The sequence below is a fragment of the Stomoxys calcitrans genome, chromosome 4 (assembly GCF_963082655.1).
Source record: "Stomoxys calcitrans chromosome 4, idStoCalc2.1, whole genome shotgun sequence".
Taxonomy (NCBI): domain Eukaryota; kingdom Metazoa; phylum Arthropoda; class Insecta; order Diptera; family Muscidae; genus Stomoxys; species Stomoxys calcitrans.
In genome coordinates this window covers 36,977,976-37,005,164 of record NC_081555.1, presented here as the reverse complement: position 1 = coordinate 37,005,164, position 27,189 = coordinate 36,977,976, and the positions used below count along the sequence as shown (strand labels likewise).

The 27,189-nt window shown below is 39.1% G+C and overlaps 7 protein-coding genes across 7 annotated transcripts; 3 read left to right on the top strand and 4 right to left on the bottom strand.

Annotated features, from left to right (window-relative positions):
- The first annotated feature begins 613 nt into the window (after positions 1-613).
- Positions 614-1,198, top strand: LOC106094131 (DNA polymerase epsilon subunit 3). Its single transcript, XM_013261319.2, has one exon. The coding sequence runs from the start codon at positions 748-750 to the stop codon at positions 1,102-1,104; it is 357 nt and encodes a 118-aa protein (XP_013116773.1). The 5' UTR covers positions 614-747; the 3' UTR covers positions 1,105-1,198.
- Positions 1,199-3,974: 2,776 nt separating this feature from the next.
- LOC106094128 (anaphase-promoting complex subunit 7) lies at positions 3,975-6,179 on the bottom strand. The gene is made up of 4 exons (XM_013261315.2): positions 6,030-6,179; positions 5,481-5,976; positions 4,759-5,417; positions 3,975-4,700 (listed from the first exon to the last, which is right to left on the bottom strand). The coding sequence occupies exons 1-4, from the start codon at positions 6,099-6,101 to the stop codon at positions 4,167-4,169; spliced, it is 1,761 nt and encodes a 586-aa protein (XP_013116769.2). The 5' UTR covers positions 6,102-6,179; the 3' UTR covers positions 3,975-4,166.
- Positions 6,180-6,823: 644 nt separating this feature from the next.
- On the top strand, positions 6,824-8,294 carry LOC106094130 (required for meiotic nuclear division protein 1 homolog). Its single transcript, XM_013261317.2, has one exon. It carries the CDS (start codon positions 6,963-6,965, stop codon positions 8,238-8,240), a length of 1,278 nt encoding a protein of 425 aa, XP_013116771.2. The 5' UTR covers positions 6,824-6,962; the 3' UTR covers positions 8,241-8,294.
- Positions 8,295-9,096: 802 nt separating this feature from the next.
- Positions 9,097-9,653, bottom strand: LOC106094132 (uncharacterized). Its single transcript, XM_013261320.2, has 2 exons — positions 9,385-9,653; positions 9,097-9,321 (listed from the first exon to the last, which is right to left on the bottom strand). The coding sequence occupies exons 1-2, from the start codon at positions 9,553-9,555 to the stop codon at positions 9,172-9,174; spliced, it is 321 nt and encodes a 106-aa protein (XP_013116774.1). The 5' UTR covers positions 9,556-9,653; the 3' UTR covers positions 9,097-9,171.
- Positions 9,654-10,782: 1,129 nt separating this feature from the next.
- Positions 10,783-16,594, top strand: LOC106094134 (translation factor waclaw, mitochondrial). Its single transcript, XM_059367097.1, has 5 exons — positions 10,783-10,841; positions 10,891-11,446; positions 12,477-12,745; positions 15,460-16,393; positions 16,469-16,594. Exons 1-5 carry the CDS (start codon positions 10,783-10,785, stop codon positions 16,592-16,594), a joined length of 1,944 nt encoding a protein of 647 aa, XP_059223080.1.
- A 7,070-nt stretch (positions 16,595-23,664) lies between these two features.
- LOC131996902 (uncharacterized) lies at positions 23,665-25,201 on the bottom strand. The gene is made up of 2 exons (XM_059367096.1): positions 23,870-25,201; positions 23,665-23,709 (listed from the first exon to the last, which is right to left on the bottom strand). Exons 1-2 carry the CDS (start codon positions 25,199-25,201, stop codon positions 23,665-23,667), a joined length of 1,377 nt encoding a protein of 458 aa, XP_059223079.1.
- Positions 25,202-25,701: 500 nt separating this feature from the next.
- On the bottom strand, positions 25,702-26,808 carry LOC131996901 (uncharacterized). The gene has a single exon (XM_059367095.1). It carries the CDS (start codon positions 26,806-26,808, stop codon positions 25,702-25,704), a length of 1,107 nt encoding a protein of 368 aa, XP_059223078.1.
- Between the last annotated feature and the right edge of the window lie 381 nt (positions 26,809-27,189).

Sequence of the window (27,189 nt, the reverse complement as noted above, 5' to 3'; positions counted from 1 at the left end):
CAATGTTTCTTAAACCACAATGCAAATCTCCCGTCAGTTATATAATTTCATGCAATTAAAAAAGTAGGGCTGGGTAGTCTGTAATTGGTGCGAACATTAAAAGTGCACTTCACTTACCGCTTTTTCGGACAATTTTGATAATAGTTAGCTTTTCCAAATCACTTGTTACTTATTAATATATTCATATTAACCGAAATATGCTTTTAACGAAGTAGAACTTTGTACCATGCCCCACGTTAGGAGTGTTCGGGCAATAAAACACACTTCCAGCGGATATTACTCCAAAACCCGATGTAAAACTAGAAATAAATAAATTTTCTTATATATTAATAGACAAATGGGTTTCGAATATTATAGTTTACCAATTAAATCACTTTTACGCTATTTTTTGCATTATTTACTGCTCAATGCCGGTCAGCTTCGAATAAAACTTTGTATTTGTTGTAGTTTGCAGCTACAACGACAATGACTGTCAAAATACATACAATATATGGCAATGCTGTAGACCTGCCGAATACGTCGATGAGATTGCCGAATAATTCGTTGTCTTTAGGTGCTCGTTTGACAGTCACGGGTGACTTTGTTACCGATTTAGATTGCGGTCTTAATTGTAAACAAACAAATCGACTGCGACCTATCGACTTTTTTACACATAAATTCCGATTAGTCCGCCAAATTTCAGTAATTTGCAATACAAGCTACAAACATCATTTTAAATTTCCTCTTTAATATTATACGATTGCAATTATGGTCGAAAGAATTGAAGATCTGAATTTGCCCAACGCTGTTATATCACGACTTCTCAAAGAGGCCTTGCCCGATGGAGCCAATGTTTCCAAAGAGGCTAGGGCAGCCATTGCAAGAGCCGCATCCGTTTTTGTTATATTCCTGACATCCACCTCAACATCATTGGCCCGCAAACAAAATCACAAAACCATAACTGCCTCAAACATATTGGATGCTCTGAAACAATTGGAGTTTGAGAGTTTTGTTGATCCGCTGACCAAAGATTTAGATGCCTATCGAAAAGTGGTAAAAGACAAGAAGGACAAAGCAAAGAAAGACAGCGCAGTGGCAGAGAATGGCGATAAGGATGCGGCGTAGCTATAGACTGAAATTGGATTGTAATTTGTTATAATTAAATTTAAACTTTTATGGAGATTACTAATAAAAGAGCTAAAATGCATAAGTAAACGAATATCCTCGTTTTAGGTGAGGGCCTTACAATAATTATGGATTATTTAGACGATTTGAAATATTTACTTCAAATAGGCGACAGAATGGCCTCCAAGGAGTTAGCTTCAGGGTGGTTATACCTTCACCGATGCTGACGACATTTGTAAGGTCTCAGCTCACAGCAGTAAAAAGATAGGAGGGAGGTGGGGGGAACAGAGGTTATTGTTGTAGCCTCTTTTGCTTATGGAGGTGGCGATCCTCGTCAAGTTCTTTTAGGTAAGCAAGCTCGTCCCGTCCAAAGTACCGATCAACCCTGGAACAGAAGGGCCATTAGTTATTTAAAGACGCCTCGAGGACCATAGCCACTCAGAATTTATAGAAGAGCTGGTCCGCGTAAAGAGCGAATTAACTTTGGTCCATAGTAATGTTCTTGTAATTGTCGTAGCCACATTTTAATGTAGAGATGGCAATCCTCATCAAACTCCTGTATTTGAGCAAGCGCCTACCGGTCCAAAGGACCGATTGCCGCGGGAACAGAGTGGCCATTGGCAATTTAAAGGCGCCTATAACTCGCCTTGTTATAACGAGCATCATAGGCACTCAATATTTGTGCAAGAGCCGGTGCTGTCCGATCTCTCACTGAGAATCTCCGCTCGATACCGCTGATTGTCCGCGACTGCCGTTGCAGCTACTCCGTGTGGAGCAACCCGCAAACCTGTGGACGCACCCGTTTGCTTGCTTCTCGTGACAGCTATGAGCACCAACCAGATTGGACCCCAAATTTCCAGCCAGTGTGGTGTTCACAGCTATCCCGTGTCGGATTATGTTGTAGCCACATATTTATATGTAGATGTAGCGATTCTCCTCGACCTCCATAGTGCAGGTCTATAACAGTCCATAGGACCGATGCGGAACTCGTTTTATCATATCAAGCATCATGGGCACTCAGTATTTAAGCAAGAGCAACCTTTGAACACGTCCGGTAGCTGTCCAAGCAATAGCTTCTGGGCTGTTATCGCAGGGACCATACAAATCATCTTCTTGTGGATAGGTATCCACCGCCCAGAAGCCTTAAGATAGATATACATGATCGACAGCGTGCGGTTCAGCGCTAGAAAAGAGAACCTCTATATCCCAACACGGCATAGCTGTGAGCACCACACAGGCTGGAACATTGAGGTCCGATCTGTGTTGTGTTCATTGCTGTAACGAGAAGCTTAGTTGTGAACTACCTGGCGCGTCCACTAAAGCCGTTGTGTGCGGAGTAGCTGCAACGGCAGTCGCGGACAATCAGCGGTATCGAGTGGCGAGTCTCCGAGAGAGTCGGGCGGCACCGGCTCTTGGACAAATACTGAATGCCTATTATGCTCAAAATGACAAGGCGAGTTATTGGCGCCTTTAAATAACCAATGGCCACCCTGTTCCCACGGCGATAGGTCCTTTGGATCATAACAAGCTTGCTCACCTACAGGATATTGACGAGGATCGCCACCTCCACATGAAAATGTGGCTACAACAACAATTACCTCTAGATCAAGCAGATCTAGGCAACATTCGTGCACACACGGTAGCAGATGCGGTAAAAAGCTACCGGGTGAATGTAGTCCTCGGAGAACGACCGCCTCGCATTGCACCTCAAGAAATTGACCTTCCCCGACAAACCAGAGTAGTTCAGGCTCAATTACGATCCTGCAGATGCAGCCGCCTCAACACCTACAGGACAAGGATGGATGCCGACATGCAGAATGTGTGTCCCGATTGTGATCAGGGACCACACGTCACCTGTTTAACTGCCAAGCCAGGCCCATTCGACTGAGACCCAGATCCCTCAGGATGCACCCCATCTTAGTCGCAGAGTTCCTGAACCTGGATACTCAACAGAATCAAACAGACGAAAGATAGAACACAACAAACAGCTACAACAACAACGTCCAGTAGCTATAAGGTGCGAGCCGATTCTCACCTGTAGATGTGTGGTGTTGGATTGGACTAGGGACAACTGTTCCCTCCGTAGGATGATCGATAAGGTACAGAGTACGGCGGCGGTGATGATCTCTGGAGCTAGGAGGGGTGCCCGAGACAGGCGATGAATGACATGCTCGATATTAGCCCTTTGCACATATATGTTGGGTGTAGGGCAACGATAATCGCCCTTAGGTTAAGTGATTATGGATCGTGGCGTCTCTTTCTTTATATTCCTTTGGGAAATCGTCTATTTTGGTTGGGGATGAAGTGATGGGAACCCTTTGCATCAGGTCATGTGAGGCCACCACAGTTAGATTATGGAGTTTCTTAAACCATAGGGAAGGCTGTCCGACTCTGCTCGATCCCGGGCGCCAATAAGCGATGGGGAACGAGGCTGCCACAATCCTATGGCAGCCGGTTGTGCGTGCTGGATTGACCCGATGGATTCCTTCATCGGTAAGGGCTGCCACCCCAGTGCACAACACTGCTTCAACAACAACAACAACGAGGCTGCTGACGAGTTGTCCAAGAACGGATTGCTGCTAAGCACAAATCGTGAAATGCTTTTACGATGATGCGCAACGCCCCATGGCAGCCGGTTGTACGTACCGGATTGACCCAATGAAGTCCTTCATCGGCAAGGGCTGCTGCGCGTGAGCTGTTGTTGTTGTTGTTGCCGTTATTGTGTGTCAGTGTGTCTACAGGATTATAAGGTGGCAAATAAATTAAAAATGTTTCTTGTTGCTCATGCATGGCGTATATAAAACCAAATGTAAAATTAGTCTTTATTTTTTTTAAATTAAAAATCATTTATTTATATGTTTATATTTTTTTTTTAATTAATCAACAATCAATTAGTAATATTTAACTTTAATTTGATTGTGTTTAAGAATATGCTACTATGTATATGGATATTGAGTATATGCAGGAAATGATATTATGATACTTTTGACAATGGGGAAGAAATGTATGTAAGTCTGTGGTTGGAGGGGAATTCTAATACTACAGCTCAAACAGAACTAAAACTAATTTGTTATATCCGCGTTGACTTCTTGCCAGAATGGATCCGAAAACGTATCCGATTCATCATCATCATTTTGAACAGCTGGCGATGATAACTCTACGGCTTCTACAGATGGCTCGTCACATTCTATGGGCCATTCGTCCTCGTTTGCCGACGAAGCCATTGAGGTGTCTTGTTCATTTTTTGTATTAGACCATTGGGCTTTGCCCAAGGCATTGACACCATCTAATGCACGCTGATATGTGGGCTCATTCGACAGAGCCGTTGTGTAATATTCCAAAGCACCATTGAGATCTTTTTCATGGGCCAAAATATCCCCCAGCATGGTAAACAGTTTATAATGGGGATAGACAATAACTTGTTTTTTAAGTAAGGCAATAGCCTCTTGTGTTTCACCCTCCGAGTGGCAAAGTTCGGCCATTAAAGCAACAGCTGGAGCATAATGTTCATCTATTTCCAATGCCTTCCCTACAACTTTCTTGGCACTTTTCTTTGCATTGGGATGGGCGGAATTGACTAAAGTCCTTGCAAACATCTAAAAACAAAAAAATTACATTTCAGATTGTCTACTACACCTTAATAATTTTACTTACCACCAAGCTTCGAGGAGATTCTCTAAAATAACGCACTGTCAGTGCACACATTGTCTGCGCCTCCTTGGCCCTCTTCATGCCAACATAACAATGGAAGAGACCCTTGTAAACCTCAAAACGGTAATTGGCTATGCATTGAGCAGATCTAAAATAGTAAATGGCATCCTTGTGACGCCTTATTTGCAGGCATATCTTGCCTCGCAGCAGCTGGGCCTCGACATTGCGAGGATTCACTGCCAGTGCCTTATTGGCAAATGAGGATGCTTTGTCCAATTTGCCATTGGCATAAAAGCTTTGTGCCAGCACAAACCAATGTCCCGATGTAAACTCGTGTATATTTGTCAGTTGAGCTGTTAGCTTTTCCAATTCTTGAAGTTTCTGATTGTATTCGAATACCACCGAGAGACACATTATGGCATCCCAGTTATAGGGATTCAACATGACTGCCGTCTCCAGATAATGTTGTGCCTGTGTAGAGTTTCCATAATAGTAAAAGCATTTGCCAATTAAGGTTATCAAATATTCATTTTGATGGAATTGTGTTTTGTTGTTGATGTTCTGGAATGTTTTTGAAGCTTCCATATGCTTGCGGCTATAGAGCTGTGCATGGCCCTTAATCCAAGTACTCAGCCATTCTATGTTTTTGGGTACGGTGCTGGCTACAAGTGTTAAAACAAGGTTTGTTAAAATTTGCTGCATTAACTAACATAAATTTTACCTACCATTCATAACCAAAGAATTAACTTCTATGCCATCTACGCCCAACTCCAGCAGTGAATCTATGGCCTCCATAGCCATTGGACATTCACGTAATACTTCTTTGTAATTTAAGATGGCTTCAATTGAATTGGAACCCCCATGATGTATTAACTTGGCCAGCAACAGATGTACTTTAGGTGTTCTCGCTTTTGCTGGCAAAGCTTGTAGCACACTTATGGCCAGAGCACTTTCGCCCAATTCTCGGTGGGACATGGCCAAACGGTAGCGAGTTTCCGTTTCACCAAAATGTTCATAGGTGCTTTCAATGGAGACGAGATGAGCATTTTTATAACGAGTCATGAATTTGCGCATTAGTAGAGCGGCATTTAACTGCTTAATTGCCATTCGGTATTGTTTCTCCTGATAACATGCATTGGCATGGAACATCAAGACATTGTACTCAATTTCCGGAGTGGCTAAGGACCTTTTATTTTGGAGAAGTGTGGTAAGCAGACTTGCCTGTAGAATACAGCTTTATTAACTACTTCCACTGCTTACATTTCGTAACTTACCGCTGTAATGACACTGCTATACAGCTCATTATCGTACAGCTTTTTAATATTGCTCAATAATACAGTCTCCATTATACCAAACAATTTTAATTTAAGTTTAATTTTCAGTCTATTTTTCTATTTTTCTTTATTAGGGTTGCCAAGCCAATTCAATGGTTTAAAAGGATTGCTTTCATATCGAAAGCATAACAACCGAGGTTGATTTACACAAGAAGGCATTTATAGACACTAGCAAGGCGAATTTAAAACGGTGGTCGCACGTGAACCGCTGTTTACAGTAGGCCAGGTTTGACGGCATTGAGATAACCGATTTTTGTTAGCATTCTCTTTGTTATTATGTTCTTTCTCACACATTCTCCGCTCGTGCACGCCCACGCACATAAATTTGTTTGCGTGTGTTGCGAATTGCACCATATGATTTGTGTCAGACAACCTTTAATTGTTTCGCCATGGACACTAGCTGCATTGTTAATGTCAAAATAACATTAAAACCAATTATTTATAAAATTGCGCGCACAAATTTTTATACATTTTATTTGTTTTCTATTCCCACACATGTTTTACACATTTTTTTTTATAAATTTTACAATTATTTTCAGCATCAAATTTGAAAGTTTTTTGCAATGCTTAAAGCTAGACAATATCCTGTTGAAATTGAGAGCTGTTAAAAACATAAACAAGCATTAATAATATGAACAAAATATCTTCTATACTTCAGCATCTGTTCACCTGACTTTACCTTGCTTAATCTACCTTGGACAATGCGACTAATGTTTTAAGTCGATTGGCAACACTACACACACCTTGTTTTGATACCGGCAATCATTGAAGTTATTGGGAAATCTTAGAATTTACCCCATTGTACCTGATTGTTACAACATCCATTTCTGGACTTCGAAAAACAGTAGCGGTAATGTGTAGATTAAAAACACAATGAATTTTGCAAGAATTTTAATAAGACAACGATACACTGCTATAACGCTAGTGCGGGCAACACAACAGTTCTCAACAAAAATCCCTTCAAGCATTTCCGACCATGTTCCATTTAAAAGTAAGGTGTCATTGCCGAACACAACAAATTTTAAAATCAAAATGCAGAATTTGGAGGCCAGAACATTAACCGTACCGCATAATCGTGGTGCCCATAAGTCTACTGCTACGGCACCGAATACAACAAGCAAAAGTGTTCCTCTGAGTCAAGTTAACAACAAACGTAAAAAACGTGCTGGTAGAGCGGATTTAGCTGCTTTGGGATTCTTTAACATTACCGCCTTCTCCACGGCCGAGGAATATGATTTAGAAAATCTATTAGATGCCTTAAGACAGCAAGAGCTATATGATGCCAAGAAATTCTTTTCAACCGACAATCTGGGTCTGGAACAGGATGTTCTATATGTTACTGCCAAATATCAGGTTGGAGAGGAAGACCGAGATATATTCTTCTTTCGCGAAGGTTCAGTAGTTATGTGGAATTTTAATGACATTGAAATCAACAATGTCTTGTCGTTTTTAAGAATGTTTGAAAAGGAGCCTTACCTTAAACCTCTGGTGCGCAGTGAAAGCGAAGTTATGCCTTACACTTACATACCTGCCTCTGCCATTGATGTGGAGGGTGATATTGTGTCGTCGGCAGATGTTGAACCTGCAAGAGCTTTTTTCCAAAGTGGCAAGTTCTTCTTAACTTCAGGCGAGGATAATTTCTTTTCAAAGTACACCTTCTCCAATGCCCTGTCTACATCCATAAAGTTGGGCATATGGGAAGCCACATTGGATCGTTATATAGACTCCATGGAGTTTCTTACGAATGACATGAAAAAGGGCCGCCGAATACGCATATCCAGGGCAGAAGTTTTGCGTAAAACCGGCGAATTGTTGGCTCTAAGGCATGTCATAAATCTGTCATCGGACTTACTGGATACCCCTGACTTCTACTGGGATCGCGAAGAGCTGGAAGCATTGTATTTGCAAGTATGCAATTATTTCTCAATATCTCGACGCACAAAAGTTATGAATGAGAAAATTAATCACTGTGTAGAACTGGCCGAGCTAATATCACACAACTTGAATGAAGCTCACAATACTAGACTAGAATGGATGATAATCATATTGATTATGATTGAAGTTGGTTTCGAAATTATACACTATTTGGACAGGTATTATGTTAAAGAAGACGATAGTGGCGATAACCATGTAGTATCGGCGGCACATTAGATGCCAAGTTCAATTTTGTATTATATATTAAAAACTGTTGAAAGTTTTATTTTAAAAAAATAAAATGTTTCTGTTATATAGAAATTGATTGATATATGATAAGGAAAGGAAACGAATATGCCAAAACATTCGAAGGATCAAGTAGATTATATTGGAATATCTTGTAACTTATTATTAAGAAGTGGAAAAGCGGGCAAGGCCAAAAAGGGTTCGAGGTTTTTTTTAAGGTTCAGCCTTAGAATCAGTGGTTTCATTGTTAACCCGGGAAGTATATTTTTAAACCCTATCGACCTAAACTGGAGAGGACATCGGTAAGTTGATGAACCTTTATTTACTACCTTTATCAACTGTTCCACCATTTATTTATTTACTTAGATTTTTGACTTGATTGATTCCTAAACATTAGCGTAGTTAGCCTGGAGGCATGTAAGGGGATCTTAAACCTAACTGAAAAGCAATAAAAGCACCAGTGGTTATCAAAAACGTAGGGTCTAAAATTATTGTGGAAGGGGTAAAGCGCCTTTTTTTGCGCGGTAGAACGTGGGTTGTTTTGCGCTTTCTTTTTTTAATGTTGACGCTTTTTCCGCTACCGAGAAATATGATTTAAAAATCTATTGGATGCCTTAAAACAGCAAGACCTGTATGATGCCTAGACATTTTTTCAACCGGCAATCTGGGCATGGTACAATATGCTTTATGGGTTATCAAAATGGAAGCGTCTAAAATGATTCTGAGGGTTAAGCACCCAAGAGGCATTTTTTACGCTCATGTTCCTACCTAGCTAGACATAAGCAAACGAATACTTTCAAAAAATCAAAGTTTTTCATTCTAATTAACTGCACGAATTCACGCAATGTAACCAAAAATATAATTTTTATTACTTATTCCAATAAACGAAACAACGTAAACAGCAGCTTTTATATTCCTATATCTAATCCCATGCCTCCTTCACTTTTAAATGCATCAATCGATCTTCCAGAGTTACATGGGGTTTCATTTTCTTTGCAGTTTTTGCATCATTCCACATAGCTATTTTTGCCTCTGACTTCTTGAGATCTTTCACGTGTCCTGCAGATTCTTCCTAAAATCACCACATTAGAAACAATAACAATTGAAATGCAATACATTTACAAAGCATACGTACCACTGTCAGATAGGGATGTCTTAAAAGCAACATAATTTTGTCCTCCCTCTCATACTCTCGACGCAGTGTTTCCATGGCCCTGAGGCTTACTGGCTTGACCAAACGACGTTTGCCCCGAAAAATATGTCCAGGTACGGTATCTTTGAAGAGTTGTATCAGAGTAAGACGCATTTTGTTTAACTTTCAATTAAAGAATCCGATGTTTTAAGTAAATTGGTTAAATAATGAATGGTTGGTATATGACAATTACCACACAACTGACAGCTGATTTGTTAAAATACTGATGTCATGTTCAGTTTGCATAACAGTTAAACAAAGCAAGGTGCACACACACGATTAAAATTTGTTTTGCTTGGGAATGGTGGAGTTCGAAACGTATCATTCACATCTCAACCGTTCACATAAGTTAAAATTGTACTTGTTCACACTCCAACAAAAATGTTTGTTGCACTATTGTTCAAATTTATTGTTTTGCTTTATTTGTATTATTTAGCACAATTTAGGGATTTATTTGAGCTCACATGCATTTTGCCCTTAATAATTGTAAAGGAAAAACTAGATGTTTTCAGAGCATTATAAAGGGAGAACGAGTCGTTTGGTCAAAACAGCTTTAATCTGAACATAATATACATTTTATTTAATTTAATTTGCTAATTTATTAGTCAAGTCGTTTGGCCATATATGACTAAAACACTACAAAATTAACAAATATTAATTTAATATTACAAAAGTTTGAGCATTTGCACATCCGAAAATTTTTTTTGCCCCAAAAACAAATTTCAGATTCATGTCCCAGCGGTCAAAACACAGTGAGAGCGAGCTTAATTTGGAGAGTTTGATAATTGGTAGCTTGCAAAATTCTAATAGGGGGTTTTCCCAGCAGAAATTTTCATCATCGCACAGCTGATTTATGAAAACAAACTGTTTAGTTCAAATAAATAGCATAAGAGAGTTACTGGAAAAGTAAGGGAACTAAGGGTTGATACTCTATTCGGCTTTTCACGTGAACAACTGTCAAACTTCATATTAAAAACGTGTAAGCTAAACACATTTTTTACTTGAAAGGTGCAGCTAAAAACAATTAATCTTAGTGTAATATTAATAGAAGATTAAGTTAGTACAAAAAAATTCGTATAAATATGTTAAAACAAATTATGATATTTTGTTGAAGTTTTTTTCGCAACAATTTCGATCGCTGAACACAATATCCTTCTTAACGTGTAAAGATCCACTAACTTAAGTTGTTACGTTGGCATCACTAACTAATGTTACGCAATTTTTCTAACAGCTGAATATCGCGTGCAAAACATCTGTAGGGCTTTTCAAACCGGCGGGGCATGGCTATGTAATCATTTTTTTCAGATTTTGGAAGTTTTTAGCTCTGGAAGCCTATAAGAAATGTTAAAGACTTTGAAAATAATACAATTTAGGCGCTATCAAATTAGGTATCAGAACAAGTAAGAAACCCACACCACAAACCCAATTCCTAATGTGTTGTCTATATAGATTCCAGATTTCAGCTTGCCGCCTTTACTCTTCACAAACAAATCCACACGAAGATGCCATCAATAATTTTGCCAATTTACCAGTGGAGCGTATAAGAAATTTTAGTATCATTGCACATGTAGACCATGGAAAGAGTACCCTGGCAGATAGACTTTTGGAGCTGACAGGAGCCATAAAGGCTAATTCTGGTAGCCAAGTTCTTGACAGCTTGCAAGTGGAAAGGGAGCGTGGTATCACAGTGAAGGCCCAAACGGTATCAATTTTCCACAACTACAAGAATGAGCGTTATTTATTGAATTTAATTGATACACCTGGTCATGTGGATTTCTCTAACGAAGTATCGCGATCATTGGCAGCTTGTGATGGAGTTATACTATTGGTGGATGCATGTCATGGTGTGCAGGCACAAACGGTGGCCAATTATCAATTGGCTAAAAATCGTAAATTGGCTGTTGTACCAGTATTGAATAAGATCGACATTAAACATGCTGATCCGGAAAAAGTGTGCAAAGATTTGAAAAATCTTTTTGGCATTGACCCCCAAAGAGTGCTGAAGGTATGTTTTTAATAATATATGTAACATAAATGTACTTATTACGTAAATGAGGCATTTTCCTTTCCAAAACTCGCAAATGTCGTTTCGGGAGAAAAAGGGGTGTCTTCTTGCCTTGAACTCAATCCTCGCATTTATTGCAAATCCAAATTACATTCCATGGACATTCTATAAAGGAACAGGGACAAACTTCTCTTATATCAATTAGTGCTGTCCGTTTCACGTTTAAGTTCAATGATGAGGGATCTCCTTTTTGATAACCGAGATCGAACGGCGTGCGGTAGAGCTACGCCTCTTTGGCGAGAAGTTTTTACATGGCATAGTACCTAGAACCCAGGCGTTAAGTGTTATAGGCGGACATGATATCCTCTTCGCTACGGTTGCCAATGTATCTCTTAATAATTGTCGACATCAAAAAGACATGATGCAATCCTGTAGTATATGTTTCCATATGAGCAGACAGAGTCAACAAATTGCTTACTCAGATTATATTGTTGTTTGAATGAAAGCCCATGTTCTTCTATAAGAAATGTAGACATATCCTTACGGCCAATTCTCATAATCAATGAACTGGACTAAGGTATTACTATGGACCCCCGGCACGGAATAGCTGTGAGCACCAGACAGGCTGGGACATTGAGGTCCGATCTGTGGGTTGTTCACTGCCCTCACGAGAAGCTTAGCTGCTAGCTACCGGCTCGTCCAAAGGTTGCGGATAGTGGAATGCTCCATACGGCGTAGCTGCAAAGGCAGTGGCAGACAATCAGTGGTATCGAGCACAGAGTCTCAGTGAGAGAGCGGACGGCACCGGCTCTTGCACAAATATTGAGTGCCTATGATGCTCGTTATGAAAAGGCCAGTTATTGGCGCCTTTAAATAACCAATGGCCACTCTGCTCCCGCGGCGATAGAAGTTTAATGAGGATTTGCCACCTCTGCATGAAAATGTGGCTACGGCAAGGGCTGCCGCCTCAGTGTACAATACACTGCTACAACAACAACTAATACTTAAAATTTATATTTTTATTTTCTAGGTTTCTGCCAAATTGGGTACAGGAGTGCCACAGGTATTGGATACAATTATTGAAACTATTCCCCCGCCCAAAGTAGATAGAAATTCCACATTCCGTGCTTTGTTGTTTGATAGCTGGTTTGATCGTTATCGAGGTGCTCTTAATTTGATTTACATATTGAACGGAAAACTAGAAATCGGTCAGGATATACAATCATACACCACGAAAAAAGTGTATCCAGTTAAAAGCATATCAATATTAAGACCCGTCGAAACCGAAGTCACATGTATGTAAGTATTGTATGTTAAATATTTACAATTATTTTCGTTAAATATCAAAAGTAAAAAAAATTATAGACGTTGTCCGCTGTTGAGCAGGGATACCTGGGTACTAAACCGTCTCCAACTCTTCCTCGTAACCATAAACCATTCAGAAGTCGGTTTTTCCTTGTTTCCGGCACTAAGGTCAATAATTGACATTGCAATCAAACATCGATCGAAGGCCTCTACGCTACCAGAGGCGCTCGCACAGTTGAGGAAAGGGAAAAGTGAATACTCATTCAGTAGCATATTCAGTATTCATTAGCGATCCATTCCTGGTTAGCTCCTTAGCCGCATCATTACCCGCAACTCTTTGGTGGCCCAGAAACCAACAAAACCTGGTAGCTTTCCCCATGATTCGAAGAATGTTTTTGCATCGTCTACCAAGTCTGGACCTTGCGTGACACAACATCACACCCTGTAGCGTCGCGTGCCTTTCCTCATACATATATAGCCATAGTCCGGTTGCGGACCACATTAGATATGGCAGACTCGACATGGCGTTGTCTTCACAGATGGAGAGTGTTTTTGCTTTTCCTAGTGTGCTAGTCCCGACTTCACCGCACTCCACATTAGATATGTCAGACTCGCCATGGCGCTGGCGATATGTTTTCACAGATGTAGAGCTTTTTTGCTTTGCCTATTAGGTGGTCCCGACGTCACCGAAGTAGTTGCTGGGATCAAGATTATCTCTACCTATCTTCAGAAAAATTAAAATTGTTGTTGTGTTAGCAACATGTTAAGATGTGAAGGTGTCGATCCTCCTCCTATAGGGTGAATAAGCTCGTTCCGGTACATAGAACCGGGTTTTGTTAAATATTCAGTTTTAGGAAGTCTGCGACTAAATTGGCGTGCGTTCAGAAGTATCTGCTCCAAAGTCGAACAGGATTGGCGTGTGTCTCAGGTTACAATAATGACATACATCAAACACGATGGTATCAATTCTAGCTCTACAGGAGTTGAGGTAGGTGGCTGCATCTACCCGAACTACTCTGGTGTGCCGAGAAAAGGCTAACTTCTTCAGGTGCAATTGGTGACATTCGATTTCCGGCAGCTATTCACTGGTTTTGCTACCGTGTCTCCGTGAATGCTATCTAGACTTGCTTGCGTGAATGCTATTTAGAGTTGCTTGAAACCCACGGCTAGGATCTCTTTCTACTGATGAATGTGGTCTACATAAGAATTGAGTAGAAAGCCCATCGCAGAATGTAGGAAGGCATTCTGACAGATCTCAATGTTAGCCCACTGCATGTCGCTCAATGATTTCACTGACCAGCCAATGATTTTACAGACCAGCCAATTGCTGTATTGATTTCACAGAGCAGCCAATTGGCGATCCTCGTCAAGCTCCTGTAGGCGAGCAAGCTCGTTCCGGTCCAAAGGACCTATCGCCGCGGGAACAGGTTGGCCATTGGTTATTTAAAGGCGTCAATAACTCGCCTGAGCATCATAGGCACTCAGTATTTGTGCAAGAGCCGGTGCCGCCCGGCTATGCGACTGCCGTTGCAGATACTTCATAGGGAGCATTCCACTATCCGCAACCTGTGGACGCGCTCGGTAGCTCGCAGCTAAACTTTTCGTGACAGCAATGAACACCACATAATTCGGGTCTCAATATTCCAGACTGTGTGGTGCTCACAGCTATCCCATGCCGGAACCCAACCCAAGTGCTGCAGGCAAGCGAATTGAGGACCATTTTTCCATTACTGCATGTATCTCCGCTGACGATGGAGGGAACAATGCGGTGGAGATTGTTTTCACATTTCTGACAGCGATATAAACGGCACGATCGGCAAGGTAGTTGTTGTAGCAATATGTTGTACATTGAGGCGGCAGCCCTAGCCGTTGAAGGACTTTATTGGGTCAATCTGGTACGTACAACCGGCTGCCATGAGATTGGGCAAGGCAGTAGTTCGGCCTCAGGCAGATGTCATCAACTAGGGTGCCCGAAGCCATGATCCATCGTACCATCGTCCACATATGATACGACCTCCAAGATCGGTTTATATGGCAGCTATATCAGTTTATGTCCCGGTTTGCGCCATACTAAACACAGTTTTTGGAAGTCATAACAAAACGCTTCATGCAAAATTTCAGCCAAATCGGATGAAAACTGCCCTCTCTAGCGGCTCAAGAAGTCAGTATCCGAGATCGGTTTATATGGCAGCTATATCAGTTTATGTCCCGGTTTGCGCCATAATGAACACAGTTTTTGGAAGTCATAACAAAACGCTTCATCCAAAATTTCAGCCAAATCGGATGAAAACTGCCCTCTCTAGCGGCTCAAGAAGTCAGTATCCAAGATCGGTTTAAATGGCAGCTATATCAGTTTATGTCCCGGTTTGCACCATACTAAACACAGTTGTTGGAAGTCATAACAAAACACTTCATGCAAAATTTTAGCCAAATCGAATGAAAATTGCGCCCTCTAGAGGCTCAAGAAGTCAGGATCCAAGATCGGTTTATATGGCAGCTATATCAAAACATGGGCCGATTTGGCGATCAAGAATATATAAACTTTATGGGGTCTTAGAGGCATATTTCAAGGTGTTTCAAACAGAATGACGAAATTAGTATATCCCCATCCTATGGTGGAGGGTATAAAAATAGTTAAGAGAACCTTTGAACCTCATTTTTCTTTGTTTAATTTTTTATTACAAATTTTACCATTTTTATGTTTTTAGAGCTGCCGGTCAAGTTGGTTTAATAGCCGTCAATATGCGCAACAGCAAAGAATCAATAATTGGAGACACTCTTCATTTGAAAAACGAAACCTGTACGCCAGCCGGTAGTTTTAAGCCACAACAACCGATGGTATTTGCTGGGGTATTTCCTGCAGATCAATCCAAACATGTAGCTCTACGTAGTGCCATTGACAAATTGATTCTCAATGATTCAGTGGTAACGCTTAAAGTTGATTCCAGTCCAGCATTGGGACAAGGTTGGCGTCTGGGATTTTTGGGTCTACTACATATGGAGGTTTTCTGCCAGCGTTTGGAACAAGAATTTGGCGCTGAGCCAATTATCACAGCACCTTCGGTTACGTATCGCATTGTATTGAAAAATCCCAAAATGATCAAACAAATGGGCACTGATACCATGGAGATTTCGAATGCTGCCCTGTTTCCTGAACCCATAAATATCAAAGAATATTATGAACCCTTGGTGAAGGGAACTATTATTACACCAACGGAATTTGTTGGTCAAATAATTAGCTTGTGTGTAGAACGAAGATGTATTCAAGAGAGCTCTGTCAATATAGACAATGATCGTATGCTGATGAACTATATAATGCCATTAAGTGAAATAATTTTAGATTTTAATGATCGCCTGAAATCATTGAGCTCGGGCTATGCAAGTTTTAATTATGAAGATCATGGATATCATTTGACAAATTTAGTGCGTCTGGATATTCATTTGAATGGCAAACCTGTGGAAGAACTCTGCAGAATAGTACATGTGAGTAAGGCCAAGGATATTGGACGTGAAATGACGACCAAACTAAAAGAAACCATTCCAAAGCAAATGGTACAAATCGCCATACAAGCTTGTGTAGGTAGTAAAGTTTTAGCTAGAGAAACCATAAAAGCATATCGTAAGGATGTCACTGCCAAATTGGTAAGTTTTTGTTTATATCAACTTTGCCTCCCAGAAATATCTAATGAAAACTGTTTATGCTTGTGTATCGTTTAGTATGGTGGCGATGTTACCAGGCGTATGAAACTGCTGCGACAACAATCTGAGGGTAAAAAGAAAATGCGTTCAATAGCCAACATTCAAGTACCTCATGAAACCTTCATCAATGTACTGAAACGGTGATCAAAGTGCAATGAACTATGAAGATTGATTTACAACAAAACAATGATCTTCCCACATAGGTTTAAGAAAAGAGTGAGTGTTTTTTTTTGTTTCTTTTTTTTATTATTTATTATAATTTTTTATTGTTTGGGCCATAACAAAAGACTTTTGCACCTGGTTTAAATATGAACAGAAATAAATTTCGTGTTGCCATGTCATATGAATCTTGCGAATCGTGTATGATATTTTTCTTTTGATGTGTGATTTTGTAAATGTTCCCTTTTCCACATTTACTTTGAGAAACTGTTATTAATCCTTTTGAAGAAGATATACAAAAAAAAATTGTTTTTATTAAAAACAGGATTTTTGCTAAAATAAGAAAATTTGTTCTTTTATATCGAAGTTTATTATTTGGTAAAAAAGTCTTGAAGAAAAGAAATTGACAGTTCCTCAGACAAGGCGGGACACAAGTCACCCCACATGTCATCAGCACCATCGTGAACTATGTCCGTCCGTCTGACTGGCCTACAGTTCACACCCTGTTGTTCGTAGTACTTATAGTTGAGATCATAAGCACAAATCCTATGTGAAATCTTAACTACTACTACTAGACTGTTCGCTGTAGGCTTTTTCACTGAGCAAACTCCAAATCCCTGCTATGGCCTTTGCATTTTATTCCCTTGTCAACATGGCAAGCTATGCCTGCCGACATGGGCCGATGAGATAATGAAACCCAATTATCGAAACGCGTCCACCAGTGGGGTGACATGTGTCCTGCCTTGTCTGAGGAGCTGGCAATTTCTTCTCTTCAAGACTCATTCAACAATCTTTCCTTTGGATGTTGCATTCGCTTGATCATTAAGCTCGACTTGAAAAACAATGAAACAAAAATTGACTCGCATGACCGGCTGTTAAAAGCCAAAGAGATGGAAAAGATGATTTGGTAAAAAAATTAAGAAAATTCCAGCAAATTTTAAAAAGGGACCATTTAGCACACATGTCTAACAATTGCGACCTCCCCCGGCAAACCGGAGTAGTTCTGGCTCAATTGCGTTCCGGCGGATGCAGTCGCCTCAACTCCTACAGGGTAAGGATTGAGGCCGTCGTGCAAGATGTATGTCCCGATTGTAACCAGGGACCGCACGATATATGGTATCAGATATACACTAAGGAAAACCCTGAATTAGCCTTTTTAGTCCCCTATAGCCCAGAATATCAAATGGTCTGATTGACCGAAGATAAAGGTGTTCATCCAGAATCCAAAGGGATGCAGTAGAATGTTTGCTACGAAATCATTTCGTTGTTGTCATAATACTGTGATGTGTTTTCGCCACAAAATGATTATACCCTGTGCCTGCTAATTGGTTGTCAGATCTATGTAATCGCCATTTTGGATGGAATGCGTCCAGAGGATTGTTATTTAATGTTGTTGTCGTTGTAACCACGTTTATATATGGAGGTGGTGATCGGCGTCAAGCTTCATATGTGAGCTAGCTCCTTCCGGTTCAAAGGTCCGATCGCCGCGGGTACTTTATGGTCTGTTGTTATTTAAAGGCGCCAATAACTTGCCATATCGAATATCAAAGACACCCAGAATTTAAATAAGAGCCGGTGTCGGCTGCCAGTCCTCTCGCTGAGACTATCCTCTCGATACCGCCGATTGTCCGCGACTGCGGTTGCAGCTATCCCGTCATGGAGCATCCCCCTATCAGCAACCTGCAGACGTGCCCGGTAGTTCTCAGCTGAGCTTCTCGTAATGACGATGAACACCACACAAATCGGAACTGAGAGTTCCTACACGAGTGGTGCTTATAGTCATCCCGTGCAGGAATTGTTGTTCAGTGTTCTGTTGTTGTTGTTTTAGCAGTGTGTTGTACACTGGAGGCCACCGTAGCGTAGAGGTTAGCATGTCCGCCTATGACTCTGAACGCCTGGATTCGAATCCTGACGAGACCATCAGAAAAAATTTTCAGCCGTAGTTTTCCCCTCCTAATGCTGGCAGCATTTGTGAGGTATAATGCCATGTTAAACTTCTCTCCAAAGAGGTGTCGCACTGCGACACTCCGTTCGAACACGGCTATAAAAAGGAGGCCCCTTATCATTGAGCAATTTGTACACTGAAGCGGCAGCTTTTGCGATGAAGGACTACATCGAGTCAATCCGGTACATACAACCAGCTGCCATGGGATTGCGTTTTAATGTTGTTGTTGTAGCAGTTGTGTTCTATCTTTCGTCTGCTTGATTCTGTTGAGTATCAAGACCCAGGAACTCTGCTGTTAATATGGGTTGCGTTCACAGGGATCTGGGTCTGAGTCCAGTGGGTCTGGCTGGACAGGTAAACAGATGACGTGTATCGTGTAGTCCTAGGTTACAATCAGGACATACTTCTTGCACGTTGGCATCAATCCTTGCCCTGTAGGAGTTTAGGCGGCTAAATCTGCCGGAACATAATTGAGGCAGAACTACTCTGGTTTATCGGGGGTGGTCAATTTCTTCGAGTGAAATGGGAGCCGGTCGTTCTCCAAGGATTACATTCACTCGGTAGCTATTTACCGCATCTGCTACTCGGTGTACGTGTACGTGTTGCTGTTTAATGTTTGTTGTTGTTGTTTAAGCAGTGTGTTGTAATTCATCCGTTCGTCTGCTGGGTTCTAAAGAGTGATTTGTTAAGAGCTTGATAACTTTTTTTTTAAAAAAAACGCATAAAATTTGCAAAATCTCATCGGTTCTTTATTTGAAACGTTAGATTGGTCCATGACATTTACTTTTTGAAGACAATTTCATTTAAATGTTGACCGCGGCTGCGTCTTAGGTGGTCCATTCGGAAAGTCCAATTTTGGGCAACTTTTTCGAGCATTTCGGCCGGAATAGCCCGAATTTCTTCGGAAATGTTGTCTTCCAAAGCTGGAATAGTTGCTGGCTTATTTCTGTAGACTTTAGACTTGACGTAGCCCCACAAAAAATAGTCTAAAGGCGTCAAATCGCATGATCTTGGTGGCTAACTTACCGGTCCATTTCTTGAGATGAATTGTTCTCCGAAGTTTTCCCTCAAAATGGCCATAGAATCGCGAGCTGTGTGGCATGTAGCGCCATCTTGTTGAAACCACATGTCAACCAAGTTCAGTTCTTCCATTTTTGGCAACAAAAAGTTTGTTAGCATCGAACGATAGCGATCGCCATTCACCGTAACGTTGCGTCCAACAGCATCTTTGAAAAAATACGGTCCAATGATTCCACCAGCGTACAAACCACACCAAACAGTGCATTTTTCGGGATGCATGGGCAGTTCTTGAACGGCTTCTGGTTGCTCTTCACTCCAAATGCGGCAATTTTGCTTATTTACGTAGCCATTCAACCAGAAATGAGCCTCATCGCTGAACAAAATTTGTCGATAAAAAAGCGGATTTTCTGCCAACTTTTCTAGGGCCCATTCACTGAAAATTCGACGTTGTGGCAGATCGTTCGGCTTCAGTTCTTGCACGAGCTGTATTTTATACGGTTTTACACCAAGATCTTTGCGTAAAATCTTCCATGTGGTCGAATAACACAAACCCAATTGCTGCGAACGGCGACGAATCGACATTTCACGGTCTTCAGCAACACTCTCAGAAACAGACGCAATATTCTCTTCTGTACGCACTGTACGCATTCGTGTGGTTGGTTTAATGTCCAATAAAGTAAACTGAGTGCGAAACTTGGTCACAATCGCATTAATTGTTTGCTCACTTGGTCGATTATGTAGACCATAAATCGGACGTAAAGCGCGAAACACATTTCGAACCGAACACTGATTTTGGTAATAAAATTCAATGATTTGCAAGCGTTGCTCGTTGTAAGTCTATTCATGATGAAATGTCAAAGCATACTGAGCATCTTTCTCTTTGACACCATGTCTGAAATCCCACGTGATCTGTCAAATACTAATGCATGAAAATCCTAACCTCAAAAAAATCACCCTTTATTAAACATCCAAATCCTAAGCCGAGTAGAATTGGCTGGGCAGTTAAACAGATGGCGTGTTTCTTGTGGTCCCTGGCCCTAGCTCTGTAGAATTTGAGGCGCAGCTGCCGGAACTCCACTGAGCCAGAATTACTTGCCAAGAAAGACTAATTTATGAGGTGCAATGGGCGGCGGTCGATCTCCAAGGACTGCTGTCACCGAGTGTGCGTGAATTCTATCTAGGCCCGCCTGAAAAGCCGTCTGACCTAAAGGTTCTCTCTTATAATGCTGAACCTATCGTCCAAATGAAAGTCTCCGGGTGGTGGATGCCTTTACACAAGATGGTGATTGGGATGGTTTCTGTAATAGCAGCCCAGTAGATACTGCTGAGAGGGCATATGGTTGTGCCTTCGGATAAGTAGGATCTTTGTCTTCTGATGGAGATGGCTCACATAAGAACTGAGGAGACAGCCCGTCGCAGTAGGACAGCATCTTCACAGGTCCGAATGTTATTTCACAGCTTATCGCTCAGCCGACGAGTCCACATTGGCGCTGCATAGCTTATCACTGATGGGCCAATTGATTTGTATGTAGTCAACAAGACAACTGCCAACCAAACTAAACGCATTGTATATGCATTTTTCGATCAGACGGAAGAATATCTGTGTGGCGGAAACCAAACACAACATACGAAAAACAAGCCTTAGAATCGCATGGCCTACTCTGATTAAGACCAAAGTTATTATTTTTAGTGATGGTGTGCAAAGCAAGTATCGTGCTATGCAATATACGAAATCTGTGCTGATGTTCATTAAATGGAAATGGTTAGGGAGTAGAAGTCCTTCAAACATCTTCGCTACCAGCGGTTTTCACCACTCTCCTCTACTCGGGTTCTTTCCATTTTCCAGACATCGGGAACTATGAGAGTGTTCAGAGAGAGGTTGGGGAACTGTTTCATGTACTCTAGGCATCTAAGTTCCTCAGCATCAGTAAAGAGATGACCTTAGAGGCCAGCGCTTTGTACGACTTGGCGCTGCGGAGACCACGAAAACAACAATCGCTCTCCCCTTGCCTTGTTACTCTCTGGATGCTCTATCTATAAATTCTGCTTATGTTCGTTGACCACTCTATTGCTTTTCATATCCAATTCTCTGATTATAATCTATGAAATTTTCTCTAAAGACAAAATTTTCCCTAAAGACTAAATTTATATGAAATGTTCTCTCTTCTATGAAATTTTCTCTAAAGATAAAATTTCTATGAAATTTTCTCTAAAGATAAAATTTCTATGAAATTTTCTCTAAAGACAAAATTTCTATGAAATTTTCTCTAAAGACAAAATTTCTATGAAATTTTCTCTAAAGACAAAATTTCTATGAAATTTTCTCTAAAGACAAAATTTCTATGAAATTTTCTCTAAAGACAAAATTTCTATGAAATTTTCTCTAAAGACAAAATTTCTATGAAATTTTCTCTAAAGACAAAATTTCTATGAAATTTTCTCTAAAGACAAAATTTCTATGAAATTTTCTCTAAAGACAAAATTTCTATGAAATTTTCTCTAAAGACAAAATTTCTATGAAATTTTCTCTAAAGACAAAATTTCTATGAAATTTTCTCTAAAGACAAAATTTCTATGAAATTTTCTCTAAAGACAAAATTTCTATGAAATTTTCTCTAAAGACAAAATTTCTATGAAATTTTCTCTAAAGACAAAATTTCTATGAAATTTTCTCTAAAGACAAAATTTCTATGAAATTTTCTCTAAAGACAAAATTTCTATGAAATTTTCTCTAAAGACAAAATTTCTATGAAATTTTCTCTAAAGACAAAATTTCTATGAAATTTTCTTTTTTTTTATTTATTTATTTTTATTTTTATCATTTTCTTATTTTCTTACATTTTGGTTTTAAAAAATTAAGTTCCCACGAAACCATTCGGTTTGTCTGCAGGATGAGATCTTAGCCAAGCTGTAATATTTATAACAAAAAAATAATAAATTTCAAGATTTTACTAATTACATTTTTCTCAAAAATTGTACTAATAACAATACGTTTTAACATTTTAATTCATTAATTTTTAGTATGATAGTAGGTATTTCTTGACCATATTCATTCTTATTGCATTATTGTTCGTATTTAATATGTCTAATGGTAATTTATTTAGCAGAGTTGGTAGAGTTGTGATGAGTGAGAGTTTGCCGTAGTCGTTGTTGTGTCTTGGTATATGATATTTTCCATTGAGCCTACTTCGGGTGTTTCTTGTGTGTTGTATGTGTTTTAAAAAATCAGAGTTGTAGAATTCACGACATATAGTCGCGTTGTATATGCCTTCAATGTTAAGGATGCCAAGTAATTTAAAGAGATTATGATCCATTGGCGCGTTTTGGTTGGTTTGTATGGTTTTGTTGTTTTTATACAGGAATTTTACAAGTCGGTTTTGGTACTTTTGAAGCAGCCTACATTGCTTTGACTTGCCCCAAGCCGTAATTCCATGTCGTAATTGTGATTCGACTAGAGAGAAATAGGCTTGCTTTAAGACATAGTATGGTGAGCAGTTGCTTAGATGGTATAGAGCAAACATGGACCTTCGTAGTTTTTTGGTAAGTTGTTCGATTTGTACTTTCCATTTGAAATTATGGTCTAGGTGCACTCCCAAATATTTATATGTAGGAACTAGTTCAATCTTTGTTGTACAATAATCGTCACTGCCGCTCAGTTGTGTTTGATGTAGACAGTTAAAATCGTGAAAGATTATCTCAATATCTGCATGCGGAATGTGTCGAGGTCTAATGTGCATTATTTTTGTTTTGCTGGAGTTTATTATAAGGCCATTGTCGTGGCACCATTTACATACTGCATTAAACTCAGATTGCATAACTTTTTCTGCCTCTTTTACGTCTTTGTGTGCAACGACTATTGCAGTGTCGTCCGCATATGAGAACATTTCGCTATTATTCAGTAATTTCACCATTTCGTTTGTATAGATAATATAGAGTATTGGACCCAATTTCGAACCCTGCGGTACTCCGTAGCTTGTTGTTATGTGACTGCTCATCGTATTATCTATTTTTACCCGATACTTTCTGCAGTTCAGATAACTTTTGAACCAGTTTAGGCAATTGCCTCTTACTCCAGATTTTTCTAATGTGTTCAGTAGCTGGGTATGTGACAGGGTGTCGAATGCTTTGCTAAAATCTATAAATAAAACAAGGCAATGGTTTTTATTATCAAGATTTCTATTAATGCAGTTAGAGAAATATCCGAGAAGCTGATTTATATTCTTTTCCTTTTGGAATCCATACTGGTTATCGCTTAATACTTTATATCTCTTCAGGAAGCTAGTTAGTCGTCTCACCATGATTTCTTCTAATACCTTTTCTATAACAGATAGAATAGAAATAGGTCTATAGTTGTTAAAGTCAGCTTTACTACCGTTCTTGTATATTGGCCGTACTATTGAAGTTTTTAAGAGATCGGGAACAATTGAGTTATTAAGGCTTCTGTTTATGAATTCGGTAATAATTGGTGTGAGATATCCCGCACCTGCTTTTAAATCCACAGCCCTCACGCTATCAATCCCTGCACTTTTCCTTTCGTTTAGTGTTTTCAATATATTATAAACCTCTTCTTCGCTGGCTTCTTCAACGAATATGGTATTGCTTAAGCTGGTACTTAGACTTGGGCTGGTTTTTATAGGGCAAATGTGAATTATTTTATTCACATTTTTTTCAAGTGTAGTGGCAAATTCTTCTGTTAGTTCTTTAGTATTTTCGGTTGAAAAATTTTTCTTAATAGTTTCATCTATATTTTGAATTTTTTTACCTGTTATTTTATTTATAATTTGCCATGTTCCGCGTATGTTGTTTTTATTTTGCAAAAATTGATTGTAATTGTATTGATTTTTTGAATAGATTATCATTTTATTTAGTTTATTATTGAAGGTTTTATATATCTTTTCATTACTTTTGTTGTTTTTGTTCTTCAACCATTTTTTGTGTAATTTATCCCGTATTTCGCAACATTTAAGTATTTCGTTGTTTAACCACGGATGCGGATTTCGTTTTTTAATTTGGTTTTTTACAGTGTATTCGCACTTTTTATATATTTCTTCGAATTTCGTATAAATTTTGTTAAATAAGTCATTGGCGTTGTTTGTTTGGTCTATTATCATTTTCCAGTCTGTATCTTTAACCAATTGGTTAACTTTTCTATTATTAAGTTTAACTTTTGTATTACCCTGTGCATTGTCTCCTTTGCTTATTTTAATTTTTTCGTTTATATGATCCAAGCATCCCATTATTGCATAGTGATCGGCTATTGCTGTGTTTATTATGGCTGCATATGCCCTTTCTCTTTTTCTATTACATCTTATAAAGAGATGATCTATACATGTATTGGTTCTTTTATTTGTGTCTTCTCTTGTTGTCTCTTTGATCATACATTGCAGACCGTGCGAAGAGAGCAATCCAAGGTAGTTAATTGTCGTAGTGTTGTTTTTTTTAATATCGATGTTAATATCTCCCAAAACTATCAGCTCGTGTTTTTTGTTTACATTGTTAATGTGTTCATCCAATTCTTTTAGGAACTGTTTGATGCTAAGCTTTGGTGGTCGATAGATTGGTATGATGGTAATGTTTTTGTTTTGTGCAACAGTGATGTCTATTCTCAAAGACTCTGCTGTGTTCATATGAATTTGTACTTGTTGGTATTCTGTGTTCTCATTAATATAAACAGCAATCCCTCCTCCTCCTCTTCCCTCTCTATTTAAAAATATAGAGTCGAAGCCTTCGATTTCATAAAAAGTGTTTTCATCTCTTGTTATATTTATTTCTGTTAATATTATTAGTCGTGTTTTACTAAGAATATTTTTCGTTTGGGCCAATAAAGTGTTAAAGTTTTTTCGCAATGATCTTATATTTATATGAAGTATTGAAAAAGGATAATTCATAATTTCATTTTTAATTTCGCTGAAATTGCTTATAATTTCGCGTGTGTAATTCATTTTAATTTAAAAAAATAAGTTTTTCGACGCCAAAAGCAATGTTTTGTGTACTTTATTTTTTATGTATGTATGTTTAAAAAAAACGTTTAGAGCTCTAGCTCGCCAAGGGGAAAACAAAAACTGTTTTTTTTTTATTATTTTTTTTTTAATTTCGATTTGTGTGTTTAATTGAATTTTTATTTATTTCAGTTGGTAATCGATTCCAAGTCTGATGCATTATATAAAATTATAAAAGATGAGCTTTCGTTTTTCCTCGCATAAATAACACCATTTCGCACCCATACAAACTTCCAACCATTTTCTTTTGCCTTCATCTTTGCAGCCCACAAAAGGCGCCTATTGTGCATAGTCAGCTCATCATTAATATAAACATAACCACCGCTCTCATTTTCTGGTTCGCCTTTCGCCACATTTGCCTTTACGCGATGGCTCTTAAGCTTTCCCATTAACTCTTTTTTCTTATTGAGAGTTGAAAATTCCACAATTATTTTCTTCTTTCTTTTTATTTTATAGGTATGGCTAATATGATCTCTACTCACATCTACACCAAGGGAATCAGTAATTCTCTTAACTAATACTTCGGCTTCGATATCCATGTCTTCCACATTATTTATCTCTATATTTTTATCTATCGCTTGTTGCTCTAATCTCTGTATGCGCTTGTTGAGTTCATCTATTTGCTCAGACTTTTCTTTATCCTTCTTCTGCAATTCGACCACTTGTGCTGCTATGGTCGCTACATTTTTATTCATCTCCACTAATGCTGAATCCATATGTGACTTCAGATCAATGCTTAGCGATGAGATGCTTGCTGCAATTAGCTGTAAGCTGCTCTTTAAGTCGACCATTCCAGTTTTAAGTTCTGCTATGTCGTCTCTTGTATTCGTTGTTTCGTTGCTGCTGCTGTTGTTGTTGTTAATGTTGAGTGCTGTTGCTGCTTCTTTAAAACGTTTGGTGTTATTGGTGTTAATCTCGTCATCTTCTCTTTGCTGTTTGTTTTGTTGTTCCTCAGGAATGGTTTTTGGCGATTCAATGCTTTGGCTGGAGTTGTTGGTGCCGCCAAATACGAAAGTCTTGTACGCGTTGTTGGGGGATTTCCTCGGTTTGCATATGTGGCACTTCCAATCGTTCTTTTTACTTGTACTCATGCTTGCATGTGAACTTTCGGAAAGTGAACAACAAGGGCTATGGTGAAAATTGCGATTACACTGATAACAACGCACGTATTGGATTGATGTTATTGGTAAAAGGCATTGAGAGCACTTGTTAACCGGCACTTGCAAATGAGACATTGTTTCTCGTTTGGGAAAGAGAATAATTTAAGAGATATTTATAAGTGTTTGAAACGTCTCCGATAGAAAAAAAAGTTTTGCTGTTGTGCGCTGTCTACTATCACACGACCGTTCGCTTTGAATGCTGTCTAAAGACAAAATTTCTATGAAATTTTCTCTAAAGACAAAATTTCTATGAAATTTTCTCTAAAGACAAAATTTCTATGAAATTTTCTCTAAAGACAAAATTTCTATGAAATTTTCTCTAAAGACAAAATTTCTATGAAATTTTCTCTAAAGACAAAATTTCTATGAAATTTTCTCTAAAGACAAAATTTCTATGAAATTTTCTCTAAAGACAAAATTTCTATGAAATTTTCTCTAAAGACAAAATTTCTATGA

Excerpts from the sequence above, each read along its gene's own strand:
- LOC106094134 (XM_059367097.1), top strand. The coding sequence starts at position 10,783 with ATGTTAAAGACTTTGAAAATAATACAATTTAGGCGCTATCAAATTAGG. Across the intron at positions 10,842-10,890 it reads CAAATTAGGTATCAGAACAA|ATTCCAGATTTCAGCTTGCC; the intron begins GTAAGAAACCCA and ends TTGTCTATATAG. Across the intron at positions 11,447-12,476 it reads ACCCCCAAAGAGTGCTGAAG|GTTTCTGCCAAATTGGGTAC; the intron begins GTATGTTTTTAA and ends TTTATTTTCTAG.
- LOC106094128 (XM_013261315.2), bottom strand. The coding sequence starts at position 6,101 with ATGGAGACTGTATTATTGAGCAATATTAAAAAGCTGTACGATAATGAG. Across the intron at positions 5,977-6,029 it reads ATAGCAGTGTCATTACAGCG|GCAAGTCTGCTTACCACACT; the intron begins GTAAGTTACGAA and ends TGTATTCTACAG. Across the intron at positions 5,418-5,480 it reads TAATTCTTTGGTTATGAATG|CCAGCACCGTACCCAAAAAC; the intron begins GTAGGTAAAATT and ends TAACACTTGTAG.
- LOC106094130 (XM_013261317.2), top strand. The coding sequence starts at position 6,963 with ATGAATTTTGCAAGAATTTTAATAAGACAACGATACACTGCTATAACG.
- LOC106094131 (XM_013261319.2), top strand. The coding sequence starts at position 748 with ATGGTCGAAAGAATTGAAGATCTGAATTTGCCCAACGCTGTTATATCA.
- LOC131996902 (XM_059367096.1), bottom strand. The coding sequence starts at position 25,201 with ATGAACACAGCAGAGTCTTTGAGAATAGACATCACTGTTGCACAAAAC. Across the intron at positions 23,710-23,869 it reads AGGTATTAGAAGAAATCATG|ATTTTAGCAAAGCATTCGAC; the intron begins GTGAGACGACTA and ends TTTTATTTATAG.
- LOC106094132 (XM_013261320.2), bottom strand. The coding sequence starts at position 9,555 with ATGCGTCTTACTCTGATACAACTCTTCAAAGATACCGTACCTGGACAT. Across the intron at positions 9,322-9,384 it reads GACATCCCTATCTGACAGTG|GAAGAATCTGCAGGACACGT; the intron begins GTACGTATGCTT and ends TGGTGATTTTAG.
- LOC131996901 (XM_059367095.1), bottom strand. The coding sequence starts at position 26,808 with ATGTCTCATTTGCAAGTGCCGGTTAACAAGTGCTCTCAATGCCTTTTA.